The sequence below is a fragment of the Silurus aristotelis genome, assembly GCF_946808225.1.
Source record: "Silurus aristotelis genome assembly, chromosome: 2".
In the NCBI taxonomy this organism is placed as follows: domain Eukaryota; kingdom Metazoa; phylum Chordata; class Actinopteri; order Siluriformes; family Siluridae; genus Silurus; species Silurus aristotelis.
The window spans coordinates 37,002,612-37,018,525 of NC_139575.1; the positions used below are offsets into that span (position 1 = coordinate 37,002,612).

Below are 15,914 nucleotides of genomic sequence, written 5' to 3' on the forward strand. Positions count from 1 at the left end.
GAACCTCTGTGACGACCCTTTTCCATTACAGAAGAAGCTATTTTTTCTGTACGTGGTCCAACACGTTAAAGATCTGAAATGCTACTGTAATCAGAAACATTGTTCTGTCCTAATAAATGATGCGGTGGTATCAAAATGTTTTGAGGCTAGCGATCCACAGATCCGGTTGCTTTCGCCGAATGTCGTCTCTCAAAGTAGAACTGTAGAACTCGCTATTGACGAGTCTGGCTCCTGGGATCAATTATTTATGCAAAATGCTGCGAATGTCAAAAACGGTGATGAGAATCCATCTTGCTGTCCATGATGAAATGGCAGACGTGGTAACTCACTTTGACAGATTAGCACCAGTTGCACGGCTCCCAATGTACACCGGAGGATGAAGGTCGGTGCTCCCTGTGACTGTGCGTGCAGCCTTGTGCTGCCATCTGTTGGCGTGTTACAAAACTAGTCTCGAAACCTTTTGATACCATCTTGTATAAACCCACTATCCGACGTCCCCCAGAAGACGACGGGTTGCATTCTGAATCTGATTCCTCACCAGGTTTTTTTCAAGGATTATTATTATTATTTTTTATTTTTTTTTTTTTAAGTGTTATTTGACTTGAATCGAATTGAACTGAATACACACGTAATTTTCAAGTCCCAGCATCCTGGTGCTGTTCTAATACTAATCCCAGAACACACACTCAGCAGGCGGAGTTTTCATCTTAAGCTTTTGTGCCACAGGTCGAAGCATGGCACGGCGTGAAGGCGCACATACTTCTGGCCACCGGAGGAGCACTCGAGGCAGCCGTAGACGGTCTCTCGGCGCTGGTGGGACTTGCTGCAGAGAGCACACAGGCCTTTGGGGATGTTGTGGTTGAGTAGGTTGACTCGAATGTGCTTGTCCTCGCGCAGGTACGACGTGGACAGGTCAGTCATGCTGGCTGCCCTTTCGTAGTAATCCGCCACATCGTCTATGTACAGGTCAGAGTGCGTGAGCTCCTCGAATGTTCTGTCGTCTGCAACAGCGAGGAAAAATAAACCATGGAGAAAAAAAAAAAAACGTTGCTGTTGCATCACACTTTTGATAGAAGCTGCTCATTGACAAGATCATCTACATAGTGAGACATGTTATGTTAAGTGTTTTCCTGTATGGAGCCAAGATATAATTCTTCAAGTCAAACTGGGACTGCACGCAGTAGTTAGTATAGCAAGCGCGTCCTATCGCTGATAAACAAGACGTTAATCAAGACGACTAACAGTGTTAGTGTGTGCATGGAACAGATTGTGGGAACAGAAGTTTCTTTTTAGTGAATGAAGGTGTAAATCCTGCAGCTATCTACAGAAGACTTCAAGCACAGTATGAATAGCCACAGAAAGACATATGAATGGTATAAACGTTTCAAAGATGGCCGTACCTCCATCAGTGACTATCTTGGACGTGATGGTTCCCAGCCCATATATGAACATTCAGCACGTCCTCGTATTCGAGTTTGCAATAGGTTTAGGACACTTTTCTGGAAATTCGTCTCGCTGCTTTATGATACTCGGGTCATGTGGTAATTTATTTTGCACACGGTTGGATATAATTCAGTAAATTATGGGAGTTTTGATGGTGACTGAATGCACCAGAACTAATATTATTGGTTTCATATGAAAGGGGTTGAATGCAATGACAATGACTATTTGCTGTAGATTTCTTACATACAATATAATACCACTTAGAGTTCATTTCAGTTCCAGGTAGTAATTAGTTCAAAAGGGGTTGAATACATTTTCAAGGCAACACTGTATGACATGCCTCCATGCCATGAGCAGGATCATATCGTCCATCATGAGTTTTCAAAAGGACACTTATCAGGTTACCTGCTCTGAAAGGGTTCCCATAAATGATTCCTGAGAGGAACCTTCGCAACCGGCCGACTGAAAACCTGCCGACGAATCCTCCGAGCTGCTCGCGCATCTGCTCTCTCTCGAAGCCTCCGACGGACCCCGGCGCTACACAGATATCTATTTGAAGATAGAACATTTTCAAAATAATGCATATGAATTGCCCTTTTAGTGCACATCAAGCCTCAGAGCGCATGCGATATACACATGCTGGTGAGGGAACGACTGTTTATAGCTACTATAACATAACTTTACAAACTTTAAATGTACGTATTTTTTTGCAATTCCCCAATTTAGAGGGCGGTGGATTTTCAAATCTTTTATCACCCCCCAAAAAATTTAATGAAATACTTCGTTTAAAAATGTAAATCATTTATCGAAAAAAATCTAACTCTAAATCAATAACATCAAATAGGATCAAGTTCAAAAAGTAGTGTAGTTTTGTTCAGCACCCAAACTGATGTTGTTTTAATTAATGAAGAACACAAAAAAATTATATAAATCCTGCCGTTTATTGCGCCCCACCTGTCATGTCTTTATTCCCCACTAGAGCGGCGCCCCCCCACACTTTGAGAACCACTCAATATAAATGGATAAAAGTCTATCAACTTACCGAGACGTCCATCCAATCGCACATACAGGTCAAATATGCTAAAGGCTATGGTGGTGTGGGCAGGAATTACAATGGCTTTGTCACGGCCCTTGGGATTATGGATGTCATCTATCTGAAACTATAAGAGAATTGTGTGTGTTTGTGGGTTTATATGAAAGCACACAGTATGTTCATACACACATGGTTCCGATTTTGTGCACGTTTACCCGCATGGTAGCCCTGTGCATGCCAGCATGGACGGTGAGAGAACACTGTCTCGTGGTGCGAATGCTCTCCATGACGACACATAGTACGGTTCGTCTGCTGTCTTTAGACTGACGGATCAGACAGTGATCCAGGTCAACTTTCCTAGACGGAGAGACATTACACAATACCATTGTGAATGAACAGATGTTCAAAGAAGTTCCAAAGTTTGCACACCTCTTCTTCAAAAACATTCAATGCAGTATTGATTTTTGGCTATTTATATATATTTATCTGAATGAATGAAAAAAAGATATCAAAAACATTGTCAAAGTCATTCTTCTCTCCTCTACCTCGAGTTCAGCTCCCGTAATAATGTCGGAACCTCCACTTCATGTTTGGTCACAACCCCGAAGGACGCTTTGACCGCCACGGAGTCCGAACCGCTGATGTTGACGCCCACCTCGTGAATCAGATGGTTCCCCAGACGACCGTTTAGAGACACGTCTGACTTGTCTTCATAGTTAAGAAGCTGGTAAGAGGACACTCCTGAATAGAGAGAAACTGCTCGGGTTACACAGCCCTCATAATAAGTTCACGCTTCAGAGCTTTTGCATCTCGTATGATGTTGTAATGATGCACTTTTGTCATGACCCAAAAACCAAAACGATGTCTCCGAATGTGTTTTTAGTTTTGCTTTAATATTTGGTTTTGCTCAATTCATTTCAATTCTATTGCATTTTCCACAATGCATATTGTCTCAAAGCAGCTTTACAGAATGTAAGAATTATAAAATAAAGTTCACTTATAGATTAAAATTGAGGTTAAATTGATTCCTGATGACCAAACTCAAAAGGGGAACCTGTCCTCATTCGAAATATCATGAGCACCGGAGTGTGTGTGAGTAATGTTCTTTCTACAGTCTTCTACAGTCAATAGAAGTTTTGGAACCAGGAGCTCCTGAGAAACTCAAAAATGTGCTCAACATCTGAGTAATATGAGATGATTATAGATTGGACACCAACTTTAAATGTTCTAATATTAAAGAACTATGTAACATTAGAAAACAAAAATGTTTTGCGGAACAGTTTTTGTGTTTCCATAAAAAAGAAAAAAAAACTATTATTCTTTTGCTGCTATGTTTTTGTTTTCTTGTATTTAAAAATGCGAAGCTGAAAAAAAAAATAATTAGGAAAAAAAATTAGCTTTGGTTCAGCAACATGTTTTTGTTTTTTTGGGATTTTTTTGTTCATGTTCTGTTCCAATTTTTTTTTTCTCCATTTTTTCCTGGACTTTTGCTTCTGATTCCTGCTTTGTTCCAGTTGTTTTTGTTCCAAAAAAAAAAAATTTGCACGTATCACCACGGAGTAATTTGCATATTATGCATATTATATTATAATCAGAACACTAAAAATTCTGACCTGCAGTGATCTCCTTTTCACCCACAAGTATGTCCTTGAGCGAGAATGGCGTTGAGCTGTATTTGTTCTTCTTCCAGAAGTGCCTCCTTCTCTTCTTGGTCACCAGGCTGAGGGGTTGATATCGGTCGGCTTCGCTGAGGCTCGGGACGGGAATCAGCCTCCCTGTGTCTCCGACCTGCTTCACAAAGTTCTTAGTGGCTGCTGCGAACATCGCAAAAGCTCCTCAACATTAGTCCCTATACAACTACAGCGTTAGATGCTATCAATATGAGTAGCATGTTTGCTTCCAGAAGGCTGACTGTAGAGAAGAGGAGTGAAGAAAGAGAAAGAGAATGTGCTGTGGCGTTGGGGTCCAAGCGATTAATAATGAACAAGCCAAAGAAAGCTGATAAGCCTGTCCTGTCACCTCGTCAGCTTCAGTTCACATTCGAGCTTTTCACCTACAACATAACTACATTAAACGTTCTTTAATACAAAAGATGATCACATTTATACACTTTATTTAGTCAAAAGTATTGAGATACAAATTTCCAAGCCATATGTGGTTCTTCCTCAAACTGTTACCACACAATTGGTGGCACACAATTGGATGTCGTTGGAGGCGGTAGCATGAAATTTTCCCTTTACCTGATCTAGGAGACCCAAACCTGCTCCAGCATGACAATAACCCAGCGCACTAAGCCAGCTCCATGAAGATCTGCTTTGCATGTGTTTTAGTGGATTTAGTGGAAGATCTCAACCCTACTGAACATCATTGATTGCACCTTAGGCCTCCTCACCTCACCTACATCAGTATCTGACTTTACTTGTAGAGAAACCAGCACCAGTCTCCACAAGCACAATCCAAAATCTAGTGAAACGTCTTCCCAGACGAGTTTCCAGAAAAGGTGCACTTTTTGTTGATCAGGTGTCCACAGATGAGTGTATGTCTGAAAGATTCCACATTGGATGTATCAAACAGACCAACTGTGAAAACCGAGAAGACGCATTATCAGTTTGACTGCATGAATTCTGCTCTTGATTATTTTAATAAAACAGCACAACACGGCGTGTCTCGAAAGTCTACATACTCTGAGGTCTTTGCATTTCAGCAGCACCGTTTTTGACTTCACCTGTCAATGTTCCCGGACGTCAACATCCTGGTTGGTCTACAACTATTCCAGTCTAATATGAATCTATTTATAAGTTTGGCAGGAGTGTTGTGTGTGATGGACTTGCCATATTTCCTGTTAAAGTCCATCGCAGCTTCTTTAACGACCACGAACATTTTTCGAATAAAGCGTTACTTTCTCCTACACATTATATTTTTGTCAGCATGCAGAACATGATATCTAAAGAGAAACTTAAGCGATAAAACCAGGCCTCTTTTCCATTGGGAATATCATCCATAACATCTGTTGAATAACATTTCCTGAAGTTACATGTTAGATATACTGTAAGATATCCGGCCTGTTAAACTAATAAGTATAAAAACTAGAGAAATATATATATCATGCTTTTCTAATATCCTACTATCACACAGCGTATGCACGGAGCTGTACGTTCAGGGTTCAGAGCTGATCCCTTTCTTCTCCTTCCCAGCTGATTTATGCCCATGGTATACACTGTAAATTATTTTATATAGGATAGCATCATTAACTCTCGTAAATATAGATGAATGACTGCAGCAGGTACCCACCACTGAGCTCTGGCTTTTTACAACAACACTCCATTCTTAAAAAGGGCAAATATTCCTTATTTATGGAATAAGTGGCTCACACATGACCTCATGTGGCTCCCCCTGTAATTTCACTATTGGGTGGAGAAAAGTAAAGTCAAATCCTGTTTGAGGAACATTTTTGCAACGTACGTGTGTGTGTGTATGTGTGTGTGTCTGAAAAAACGCTCTCACAAAGCTCAGTCTGTACGGAGAACAAGCAGAGTTTACACAGCTTCATTGTGGTCGACGTCTGGAACATCCCTGAGGTCAGAGTGTTATTCAGGCGGCAGTGACGATAACAACAGTAAATAGGTGTGTGTGCTCTGCCAGGTACCTAACCCGGAACAAATTACCTAATTTAGTACACTTGACAGTGTAATGGGAGGAAAAAGAGGGAGTTGCAGGATGGAACGTTTAGGTTGTACGTTTTCGGCGTCGCACAGATGGTAATTAGAAAGCAAGATCAGAGATTTTGAGAGACTGGGCCCTTTTTGGACGAGACCAAATCCAACCCAAAATAGGCACGAGTTCTAGTAATGCACTGATAGCCTCGATTTTCAAAAGTGGTGTGCGGAAACTATGCTGAAAATAACTACATGAGTTTGAGCTCAGCTGAATGTTTTCCTTCGAAAGTCTCCCAAGCTCAAGGATGACCTGTGTTTACAATCCTCCACATGGATCATGAGAATGTGGTCACTGGGCCATCAGCCCTGATTAGGTATGAAGGAGTGGCCCAAATTATGCATCTTCAGGTGCGCTTATATACGCACATATGTAAGCAATAAAACACTTGGGGAAGTGCTGCTTTGGCAAAATAATCAACAACGGGCCGATGTGTTATATTTCCGTTTATAGTTACGTTTATGTTGTGGAACCTCCATGGAACAAGTTAGTTTCTGGTCTCGCTTGTGTCATAGCAGCGGGTTAACACTCTACAGACTACAGTCTGATTACAGACACTACAGGATACTGTAGATGTTGGAGGTGAAGCTTTGGGAATATGGGCAGCAGATGTTTTTTAACCATTAGAGACCTAATCTTACTTAATGCACCATGAAGTAAATAAATAAGAAAACACAACACAGCTGTTCATCTTACTGAGGAGACACAAAACATAAACTCTCCTGTGCAGTACAGAAATTCCCTACAGACAGGATTAAAAAATGCATGGAATTTTACTGTAGACACAATAATGTATAAAAACACGCACAGTCACAGGGAGCACCAGCCTTCAATAAGCCAGTGTGCCAAAAGAACATCGGGAGCCGTGCCAGTGGTGCTATTCTGACCACGTGCGCACCTTGTCACCGAACTCCTCCTCACACGTGAGTTTCTCTCCGGGAAACATATTCTCACTTCTGCACCCACCCTACTCTAGATTTCGATTTTGAAGTGGCAGGAGCGCCACATTGCGGTGGAACGGGACTATTTTAACTTAGATAAATAAAGTACTTTCTTGTAAACAGAGTTCATCTCGAAACTTTGGATTCCGCCTTGAAGATTTGTCTGACGAATCAGATTTGAGATTTCAGTACTTCTGTGCTGTAGTAATTCACTCAAGTAATTCAAGACAACCTCTGTAAAGATGGCCGCCATTTCTGTTTATGTCATTACAAAGTTGACACCAAGCAAAATTATTTTTACATATTTAATAGGAATATAATAATAGGAAAAGTTTTGTAATAACTAAAAGTATATCCAGACAATGATCAAAATATAGATTACATTTATTAAAACACCTGCAAAACTAAACAAACTCCACATATGGTTTCATTAAAAGTCATTTTAGAGTCTTCGTTCGTTCGCCGATAAATTTATATATCAACAATAAAACTCGATGGCAGTTAGAGTTCCTTCAGTGAGGTAGTAAGAAAACAGCAACTCTTGAATGATTTGAGCAGGGATTCCTCTGATGTGTGTCCCGAACCCACCGAGCCCCTGAATATCCTGGACATCACAGCTGCTTTTCTCCTTTTCCACTTGGGCACCCTCCTTCAGTCCGCTTGTGACCTGATCTCCGGAAGCCGAGTGATATATCTACATCCTTTATCACTTAACAATACAGCTGTTTTTGGCATCTCAAGGCATTAAGGCAAACATGGAATACACCAAAACCCAGCCCCATTCAACTCCATAGGGAAATCTGTAGAAAATACAGGTCAGCCTACTCAGCAATTTAAGAACTTGTCCATATCATAACAATATAACATGATATACCATTTATCGACCATTCAAATAATTGGATAATAATAAACTGTATAAATAAAAACATTTCAAAGCAGACCTACTTTCAAAAGTCTCCAAATCACCATCACCCTCTGAAAGAATTACAACACTTTATGTAATGTCTGGAGACACTTGTAGAGAATCTTGGACGACTCCTCCGTTCCTCAGAAACATTTTTCAGGTTGCTATGTATTGTTGGGTTTGTTTTTGTGGGCTATAATTCAGACCACAAGCCTTCAACATGGTTCAAATCAGAAGACTAAAACGGTAGAAAACATTGGTTCCGTCGGCAAAAAAAATAAACAAACCCTGCTTCTGTGTTCGTTTCAGTTGTGTTTGGACTCATTCTCTTTTCGTGAATGATTCATATATAGCCAAGTATGACCTCCTGGCAGAGGTAGACATTTTTTTTAAATGAAATACTCTAACAAGAGGGTTATTCAACTCTATTTAAAGAGTCTAAGGTACACATGGATTCTTGCGTACTTTGCGTTTATTGGCTCTGCTACTATTATTAAAATTTGGTCTGAAATTTGGGCTCCCAGGTTCCTCACAAAAACCCATCATGGTGGCTTTGTGACTCAATATAAAGCTGAGGTGTGGTGTGAATAAGTGTGTGACAGTGTGTACATTATACTGGTGGGATTTCTAGGGTGTGTTCCTAAATAGTTTTGGGTATAAACATCAGATTTACCCTGGATGTGACCCTGACTGGATGAAGTTGCCTGAGTCATCCTCATGCTCTACTTCTGAATGGAGGTGCAGCTGGGGATCGTTTCACCTGGACACCCTAAAGATCCCTGAAGAACAGTTTTGCATTTAAGCACCTATAACTGAACAGTACACGTCAACAATGATGGAACTCTAATGAATGAATATTTGGTGCCACCCAGATAAGGATGAGATTCTCTATTGATTCTGGTTCCTCTCGAGGAGTTTTTAACTTACAAGGAACAAACTTATAGGCACTAAATCTCCAATATTCTTACATTTTTACATTCTTACAACCCTAACCCTGATTCTGTTGCTTGTACAGGTTGAATAAACAAAATAAAAACTGAAATCTTAGACTGATCAGTGCTTCTTGAACTAGACTGATGTTCTGATGAGACCTTGAGGGAGAATGATGGGAGGGAGGAGGAGGCGCGCGCGCGCCCCCAACATCCACCCTCTTCTACCCCTCCTCTCTCGCCCTCGCGCTCCCTTCTCACGCGCTTGTTTCTCCCGGTCGCGCTACTGCACGGATTCACGCACGCGCTGCAGTTTCGCAGTGCCGAGCAGCACCAGCAGCAGCAGCAGCGCCGCGGAACGCAGAAGGGGCTCGGGGAGAGAACAGCGTGGGGGGAAAAGAGCGCACAAGCCCCCCGCACAAGGAGGATTAAAAAAACCCACACTGTGAAGTGCGCGTGCAAGAAGCTTGCTTTCGTTTTTGTACTTGTTTTTCCCCCCAGGAGAAGAGAATGGGCACGGCTCGCGCTCTCAGGACGTGCGCGTGGCTCGCGCTTTTCTCCACACAGGTGCTGTGGGTGACGTGCAAGGAGCCGAAGAAAGGTGAGTGGAAACAGGATAAAAACAATAAGAAAAAAATAAAGCAATCGTGTGCAATGTTATGGGTTAGAGTTAAACTCCAAAACATACTTTCATCATAAATTTCATCATGTTGCATTAGTTATAAAAGCTTAATAAAATAAAAATAATACAAATTAAATGATAAATTTGATCCAAAATAGTAAAAAATATATATCATTTTAGAAAATGATCTTTATGCATGCATGCTTATTATTATTATTATTATTATTATTATTATTATTATTATTATTATTATTATTATTATTATTATTATTATATACTAATGGTAGCAATGGTAATTATTTCCATACAATATATATATATATATATAATCTTATTAATAATGTTTTATTTAGGTACTTAAGGTTTCTTCAATTAAATAATTTGTCAGTTAATTAATTAGTTAGTTTATAAATACTATAATACTCTAAAAGAATAAGTTAAAAAAAAAAACCTCTATTTTTTAATGGATGTTTACGCATTTCATCTTTGTTCTAAAATGTTCCTGAATGTGTTAGTATTTATATACACCCACACCCAAACACACACACACACACACACACACACACACAACACACTCTGTCTGGCTTCCCTGAAAGTCAAAACAGTGAGGAAGTAAATGAAAGGAAATTTCAAACAAGCATGGCTTAGAAAATCACAGCCGTAAACATTTTTTTCGGGCTTATTCAGTCTTTTGGCAATCTTTTGAATGTTTTTCTGCCGTTGTTTAGAGAACAGGGCAGCTCCGAGTAAGTCTGTGGTCTCCAGGCTAATATTTTGGTTGGATTTTACTTCGTGTGTACACACAGAGGTGCCACCATCTGGGACTGTGTACTCTGGGTCAGGACGTGTGGACGGGCCTTATAATTATACAGATGCTTCATCACGAGGAACTGATTAGGTTCCTTAGAAAAGTGGAACCTAAACTGAGATTCTGTTTCAAGTGGAGAATCTTCTGGGTCTTGAGATGTCTCTACACCATCATTATTTCCACTCTGACATGAGAAACGTTGACCTCGCCCACTCTGTCTAAAGTTTTACACCTCCAGGATGGGAAGTCATTCCTTTTTCTGTATTAAGACGTGATTTATGAAGCAGACCTGCCAGAAGGACAATCCTGGACTTTGGGTTTTGCAAAGGCAAATGTTTATATGAAGGAACACTTTTTTCGCAACCATTGAGCGCAGGCGATGGTGGTTTTGGTGTCTTCTGGGTTGGTGCTTATTTGAGATTGAGGCTCAGGAGAATGAGAGGTTTCTAACAGGCCTGTGTTTACTGATGGCAGGTTTTCAGAGGCTGCCAATTTTGGTTAACGCTCTCTCCCGGAGTGGAGATGTGCGACAATCCCTCCCAAATTGTATACTGTGTGAATCTGAGCTTCAAGAGAACATCCGTGTGGGGTTATTTTTATTTGTTCAGTACTTCGTCTCAGAATATGTGTATTATTAACCTGCATTAACCCCTCTGATCTTCTGATCTTCTGATCTTCACACTAGTTACGCTCAAATGTAACTCATGTTACACTGTTTTTAATCAGACCCTTCTAATTTAAGCATGCACTTGATAAGACTTACCTGAGAGCACCTCAAAACTTCACATCTCATACAGTATCATTTTGAAGGTTGTATTTAATGAAATTGTGGCACCAGATGTAAAAATCACACTTATAAGAGAACATTTACAGAGAGAAGGCCAGTTTTTTAGATGTGTACTTCATTTCTGGAAGGAGTCTCCAGTTTTAGTGCTTTGCGACAGTCCAAACATTTTCAGCCAAGAAAAAAATTCCAGACTTGAGAACTTGAGGAGCTTCAGTTCATCTCGTAAACTTCATTTCTCAATACGTTACTATAAACGGATAAAAAGTGTGATTCGGGATTAAATTGCTCTGTTAATTAGAGCAATAAAACACTTTCTGACCTGCTGTTTAAGGGGTGACTGTAAGTTTGCTTTCATTTTTTTCCTTACTGTTGTAATGTTGTGTCTAGCTATTTAGCTTGGATCATGGACGAATTATCGTGGTTATTTCCACCAAGGAACAGTAAAATCACACTTTAAAATGGTTTTATGGAAGGCAGGAAGCTGTTAATCATCTGCTTTATACACTAAAATTAACACTCAAAATAAACACTCAAATTAACATTTAAATTAACGAAGGAAATACAGCGGTTGGCTAGCTTCAAATGAAATAAAAATGAAGGAGCTGCTCAAATTCTAGAGCATATCATGCATTCTTGAGGATCATGAGGCTAATTTTGTTAAACGCTGCATGCAGGCGGAGGGTGTGTCTTTTCTTTCAGGCAGAAATAAAACTTGCCAGCAGGCAGAAGTCAAGCTGAACGTATAATAGAGGGCTTTGTGGTTTTCCCCAAAATAACGTCTGTGCTCTCCCACTAAATTGGTACTTTGCAGTTTACTTTTTCTTAAGCGTTGGAAAGATGCAGTTTAGTGCATGCTGCGGGTCGAGGATTAGAATAGCAGGTGCCCTTGAGTTCCGTTATCCCCATAACGCTGAGGTCATAACCGGACTGAAGATGTAGGAATGCGATGGAGGTCTGTGCCCATAACCATCAAGAAGTTCACCTGTATATCGAATACATCACCACTGCTTTTATATATGAGATGCACTCATAAATGCTGTGGAAAAAAATCTCCATAAAATCAACCTTCTCTCTGTCATTAGGGTCCGGGACCAGTGTGTTTACGACGAGCGTTTGATGTGACTGAAATCCTTTCTCGAGTCTCTGATGAGAGCAGCGTTGCTCATTTTCTCTCTGATCTGTCGTCTCTCTGAGATCACTTCAGCGCCAAGTTAGATCTGAGTTATATCTGTCTGGCAATGAGCCATTAAATCACAAACCCTGATTATATATATATGGAGTTTAAAATGAGACATTCAGAGCACAGACGCTGTCATCTACAGCCACGTGTGTGTGTGTGTGTGTGTGTGTGTGTTTAAAGAAACCATGAATTATACACATGAGGATGCTTTGTGGTGAGCGTGCTATGAGTGTTATCCATAAATACACTTTCCAAAGACACTTTTTTTCCCCCCTACAATTTCCCCATGGACTGATTATTCTGAGATAATACCTGGGGTTACTATCGTCTAATTTCCAATGGCAGGGTCGCGGAAAAGTATGTAATTTAAAAGCTCTTCTATTTTTTTATGCATCCAATAAGGGCGGAGACTGAGGTCTGATTAGGGCGTGTCATGCTGAAAAGGTACAGGTGCTTCGTGTACAAATATTATATCGTTATTAAAGGAGTTTTGAAATTATCATTATTAAGTCCCCCATAATTCTCAAATGGAAGAAGTGTGGCACAATCGTTCCAAGAACCCAGGTGAACTGAGCAATCAGATGAAGTGAGCAATCAGATGCGACCAAGAACCTGATGGTCACCCTGAATGAGCTCTGGAGATCCTGTGTGGAGATTAGACACATTTCCAGAAGAACAACCATCACTGTAGCCCTACACTGATCTGGGCTTTATAGCAGAGTGGTTAGATGGAAGGTTCTCCTCAGTGCAAAACCCATGGAAGCCTGTTTAGAGTTTGCCAACAGGCACATGAAGGACTCTTAGTGTGTTTTGTCTTTGTAAAATTCTCTCTCTCTCTCTCTCTCTCTCTCTCTCTCTCTATATATATATATATATATATATATATATATATATATATATATATATATATGAAACACACAACACACAAGTGATCTGGTTTACACATTAATAAGCAAATACGCAGAAGTTCAGAATGTGGAACATGAGCGAATGAAACTCTCTCACTTATGAAACACAGTCGCCTCATTGATAAAAGTGTGAGGAGAAAATGAAAGTGAAATCCAGAAATGAGCAATGTTCATTACAGCACTGCAGAAACTCCTCATTAAGACTTACAATCTTATTTATAGCCATAAAAATCTTTTTTTTTTTTTTGGTCTTATTTTAGGAACAAATAAAACTGTGCAGCAGCAGATTGTTTAAGATTGTTATTGTTTTAAGATTATTTATGTTGTCAAAGTTTAAAGTTATTTGATCTGCACATTGAGCTGAATTCCCATCGAAGACTTCATTTGATGCCTTGTATCTTTTAGGGATTCACTTTAGCTGTAACTGGGTGTTGAGGTTTTCACCGGGAGTGACGACGATGGACAGAATTAGAAATGAGTTTATTAGAGGGACAGTGCATGTAGGACGTTTTGGAGACAAGGTGAGGGAGGTGAGATTGAGATGGTTTGGACATGTGCAGAGGAGGGACATGGGGTATATCAGTAGGAGAATACTGAGGATGAAGACACCAGGAAGGAGGAAAAGAGGAAGACCAAGGAGGAGGTTTATGGATGTGGTGAGGGAAGACATGCATGTAGGACAGAGTAGTATGGAGACAGATGATCTGCTGTGGCGCTCCCTAATGGGAGCAGCCGAAAAGGAGAAGAAGAAGAAGAAGAAGCTGTAACTGGTCTTAAGATTGCCCAGATCCAAAAAATCCAAATGTACATTCTCTAACAAGGACTGATAGAAAGAAGCTTCACTGTTCCATCCTCCTGAACACCAGCTCACCTCCTGCCTCAGACGTTTTTTTTTCCCTCTGATCAGGACGGACCCTTGATGTGGTTCTCCGTACCGCCTCGCACAGTCCCAGTGGTTCTGCATCAGCAGCTGCAAAACTTTAATCACAGGGTGGGGCAGATGATTTGGGCTCTGTTTTAATGTCAGGAGGATGAGGGCCATAAAGATCAAATGACCAGGATTACTTCTACACAGACAGGTAGACTTCAGAAAGCTCTCTGTATAGATCATTTTTATCCTGATATATTTTTAGACACGTAGTGTTCTTGTCAATGTAAACGTGATCATTATCATCATGTCACTCAGACATTCTGGCTTTAAACTCTACAGGAAGAAATGTCTGCTTCTCTCCACGCTCTTCTGAAGTAGCTCCATACTAGCAGTGTGTACTTATATGAAAATATATGAAAGCCACCCTAGAAGAAACACAGAGATGATATTTGCTCATATGCTAAATTATAGAGCGCGTTTTTCTACCATAATCGACAATCCTGAATGTAACCACTAAGTACTAAGTAGAGGTGAAGCTGTAAAAATAGACCGTAGTGCCAGAACGGGCAGGATTCTTGACTCAGGATTGCCTTCGTGTGGTCGAGTGGTGGTACTGCACCCAGAAATAATTTACGATAGATAGATAGATAGATAGATAGATAGATAGATAGATAGATAGATAGATAGATAGATAGATAGATAGATAGATAGATAGATAGATAGATAGATATGCTGACAGACAGATAGACAGATAGATAGATAGATAGATAGATAGATAGATAGATAGATAGATAGATAGATAGATAGATAGATAGATAGATAGATAGATAGATAGATAGATAGATAGATATGCTTTCAATGAATGTAGTGGTATATAATGATCTGACCCTTTACTACTAATGAAATTAAAAAATAATGTGGGAAATCTCGATTAAACATTAAATATACATGTATGATAGCAAGACAAATAAAATAAATGTCTCTTAAAATAATTAAATTAATGAAAGAATCTATAATAATATCAAATTAAATACATACATATATAAAAATAGAAGTGCATGGTTTATGTGATTGGGTAAAATATTTCTTTACTATTTAATAAGATGACAATTTGAGCCAATAGAAAGATGCTGGAACTCAAGAAAAAGACTTACAGCTGATTCGATCCTAAAGATCGCATCTAATCACACACTGTGGACCAGGCTTTGAATATAGTACAATAAAAGTGAAAAGAAAGAAAAAGAGAGTTTCATGACCCACTCTGAGCATTTGTACATCCTGAATCCTCACTGCTCTACTTCTCTTCCTTCAGCTTTACCTGAGACTCAGTCCGGCTGTAAAGACGGAGATGTGACGCACGAACACAACGCCGTTTGGAAACCAGATCCATGCCGGTTATGTGTGTGTGACACAGGCAATATCATCTGCGAGGACATCCGCTGTGAGGAGCTGAAAGGGTGTGAGCATTTTTCCATCCCAGATGGAGAGTGCTGCCCAGTGTGTGACAGGTTTGCCAGCGCTCGTGGACGGATCGGTGAGAAATTCCCATGGCGTTTTCTACCAGTAGCCATTATTTATAGACAAAGTCTGTTATTTATTTCATTTGTAATTTAACGCACCATCATCAGTCCAATGATGAAACAGTTCATTCAGCAATACCCCGTAATAAAGAAGCACAAGGACACGATTCACATCAGATCAGATCATGTTACGCTTGTGTTATTATTAAAACAGCTCTTAAATCATTAGAATCTGTTACTATACAACTTTCATA

The 15,914-nt window shown here is 40.0% G+C and overlaps 2 protein-coding genes across 2 annotated transcripts in view; one reads left to right on the forward strand and one right to left on the reverse strand.

The window, feature by feature from the left end:
* Positions 1 to 702: 702 nt before the first annotated feature.
* On the reverse strand, positions 703 to 4,316 carry pjvk (pejvakin; the record flags this gene model as incomplete). Its single annotated transcript, XM_083559776.1, has 6 exons — positions 4,090 to 4,316; positions 3,022 to 3,217; positions 2,692 to 2,833; positions 2,486 to 2,603; positions 1,849 to 1,992; positions 703 to 1,001 (listed from the first exon to the last, which is right to left on the reverse strand). The coding sequence occupies exons 1-6, from the start codon at positions 4,298 to 4,300 to the stop codon at positions 703 to 705; spliced, it is 1,110 nt and encodes a 369-aa protein (XP_083415902.1). The 5' UTR covers positions 4,301 to 4,316.
* A 4,968-nt stretch (positions 4,317 to 9,284) lies between these two features.
* col5a2b (collagen, type V, alpha 2b) overlaps positions 9,285 to 15,914 on the forward strand; it is a 28,051-nt gene continuing 21,421 nt past the window's right edge. Inside the window, exons 1-2 of the mRNA XM_083560631.1 lie at positions 9,285 to 9,565; positions 15,453 to 15,674. Coding sequence (XP_083416757.1) covers positions 9,475 to 9,565; positions 15,453 to 15,674 — 313 coding nt within the window. The 5' untranslated portion in view covers positions 9,285 to 9,474. The remainder of the gene's footprint in view (positions 9,566 to 15,452; positions 15,675 to 15,914) is intronic.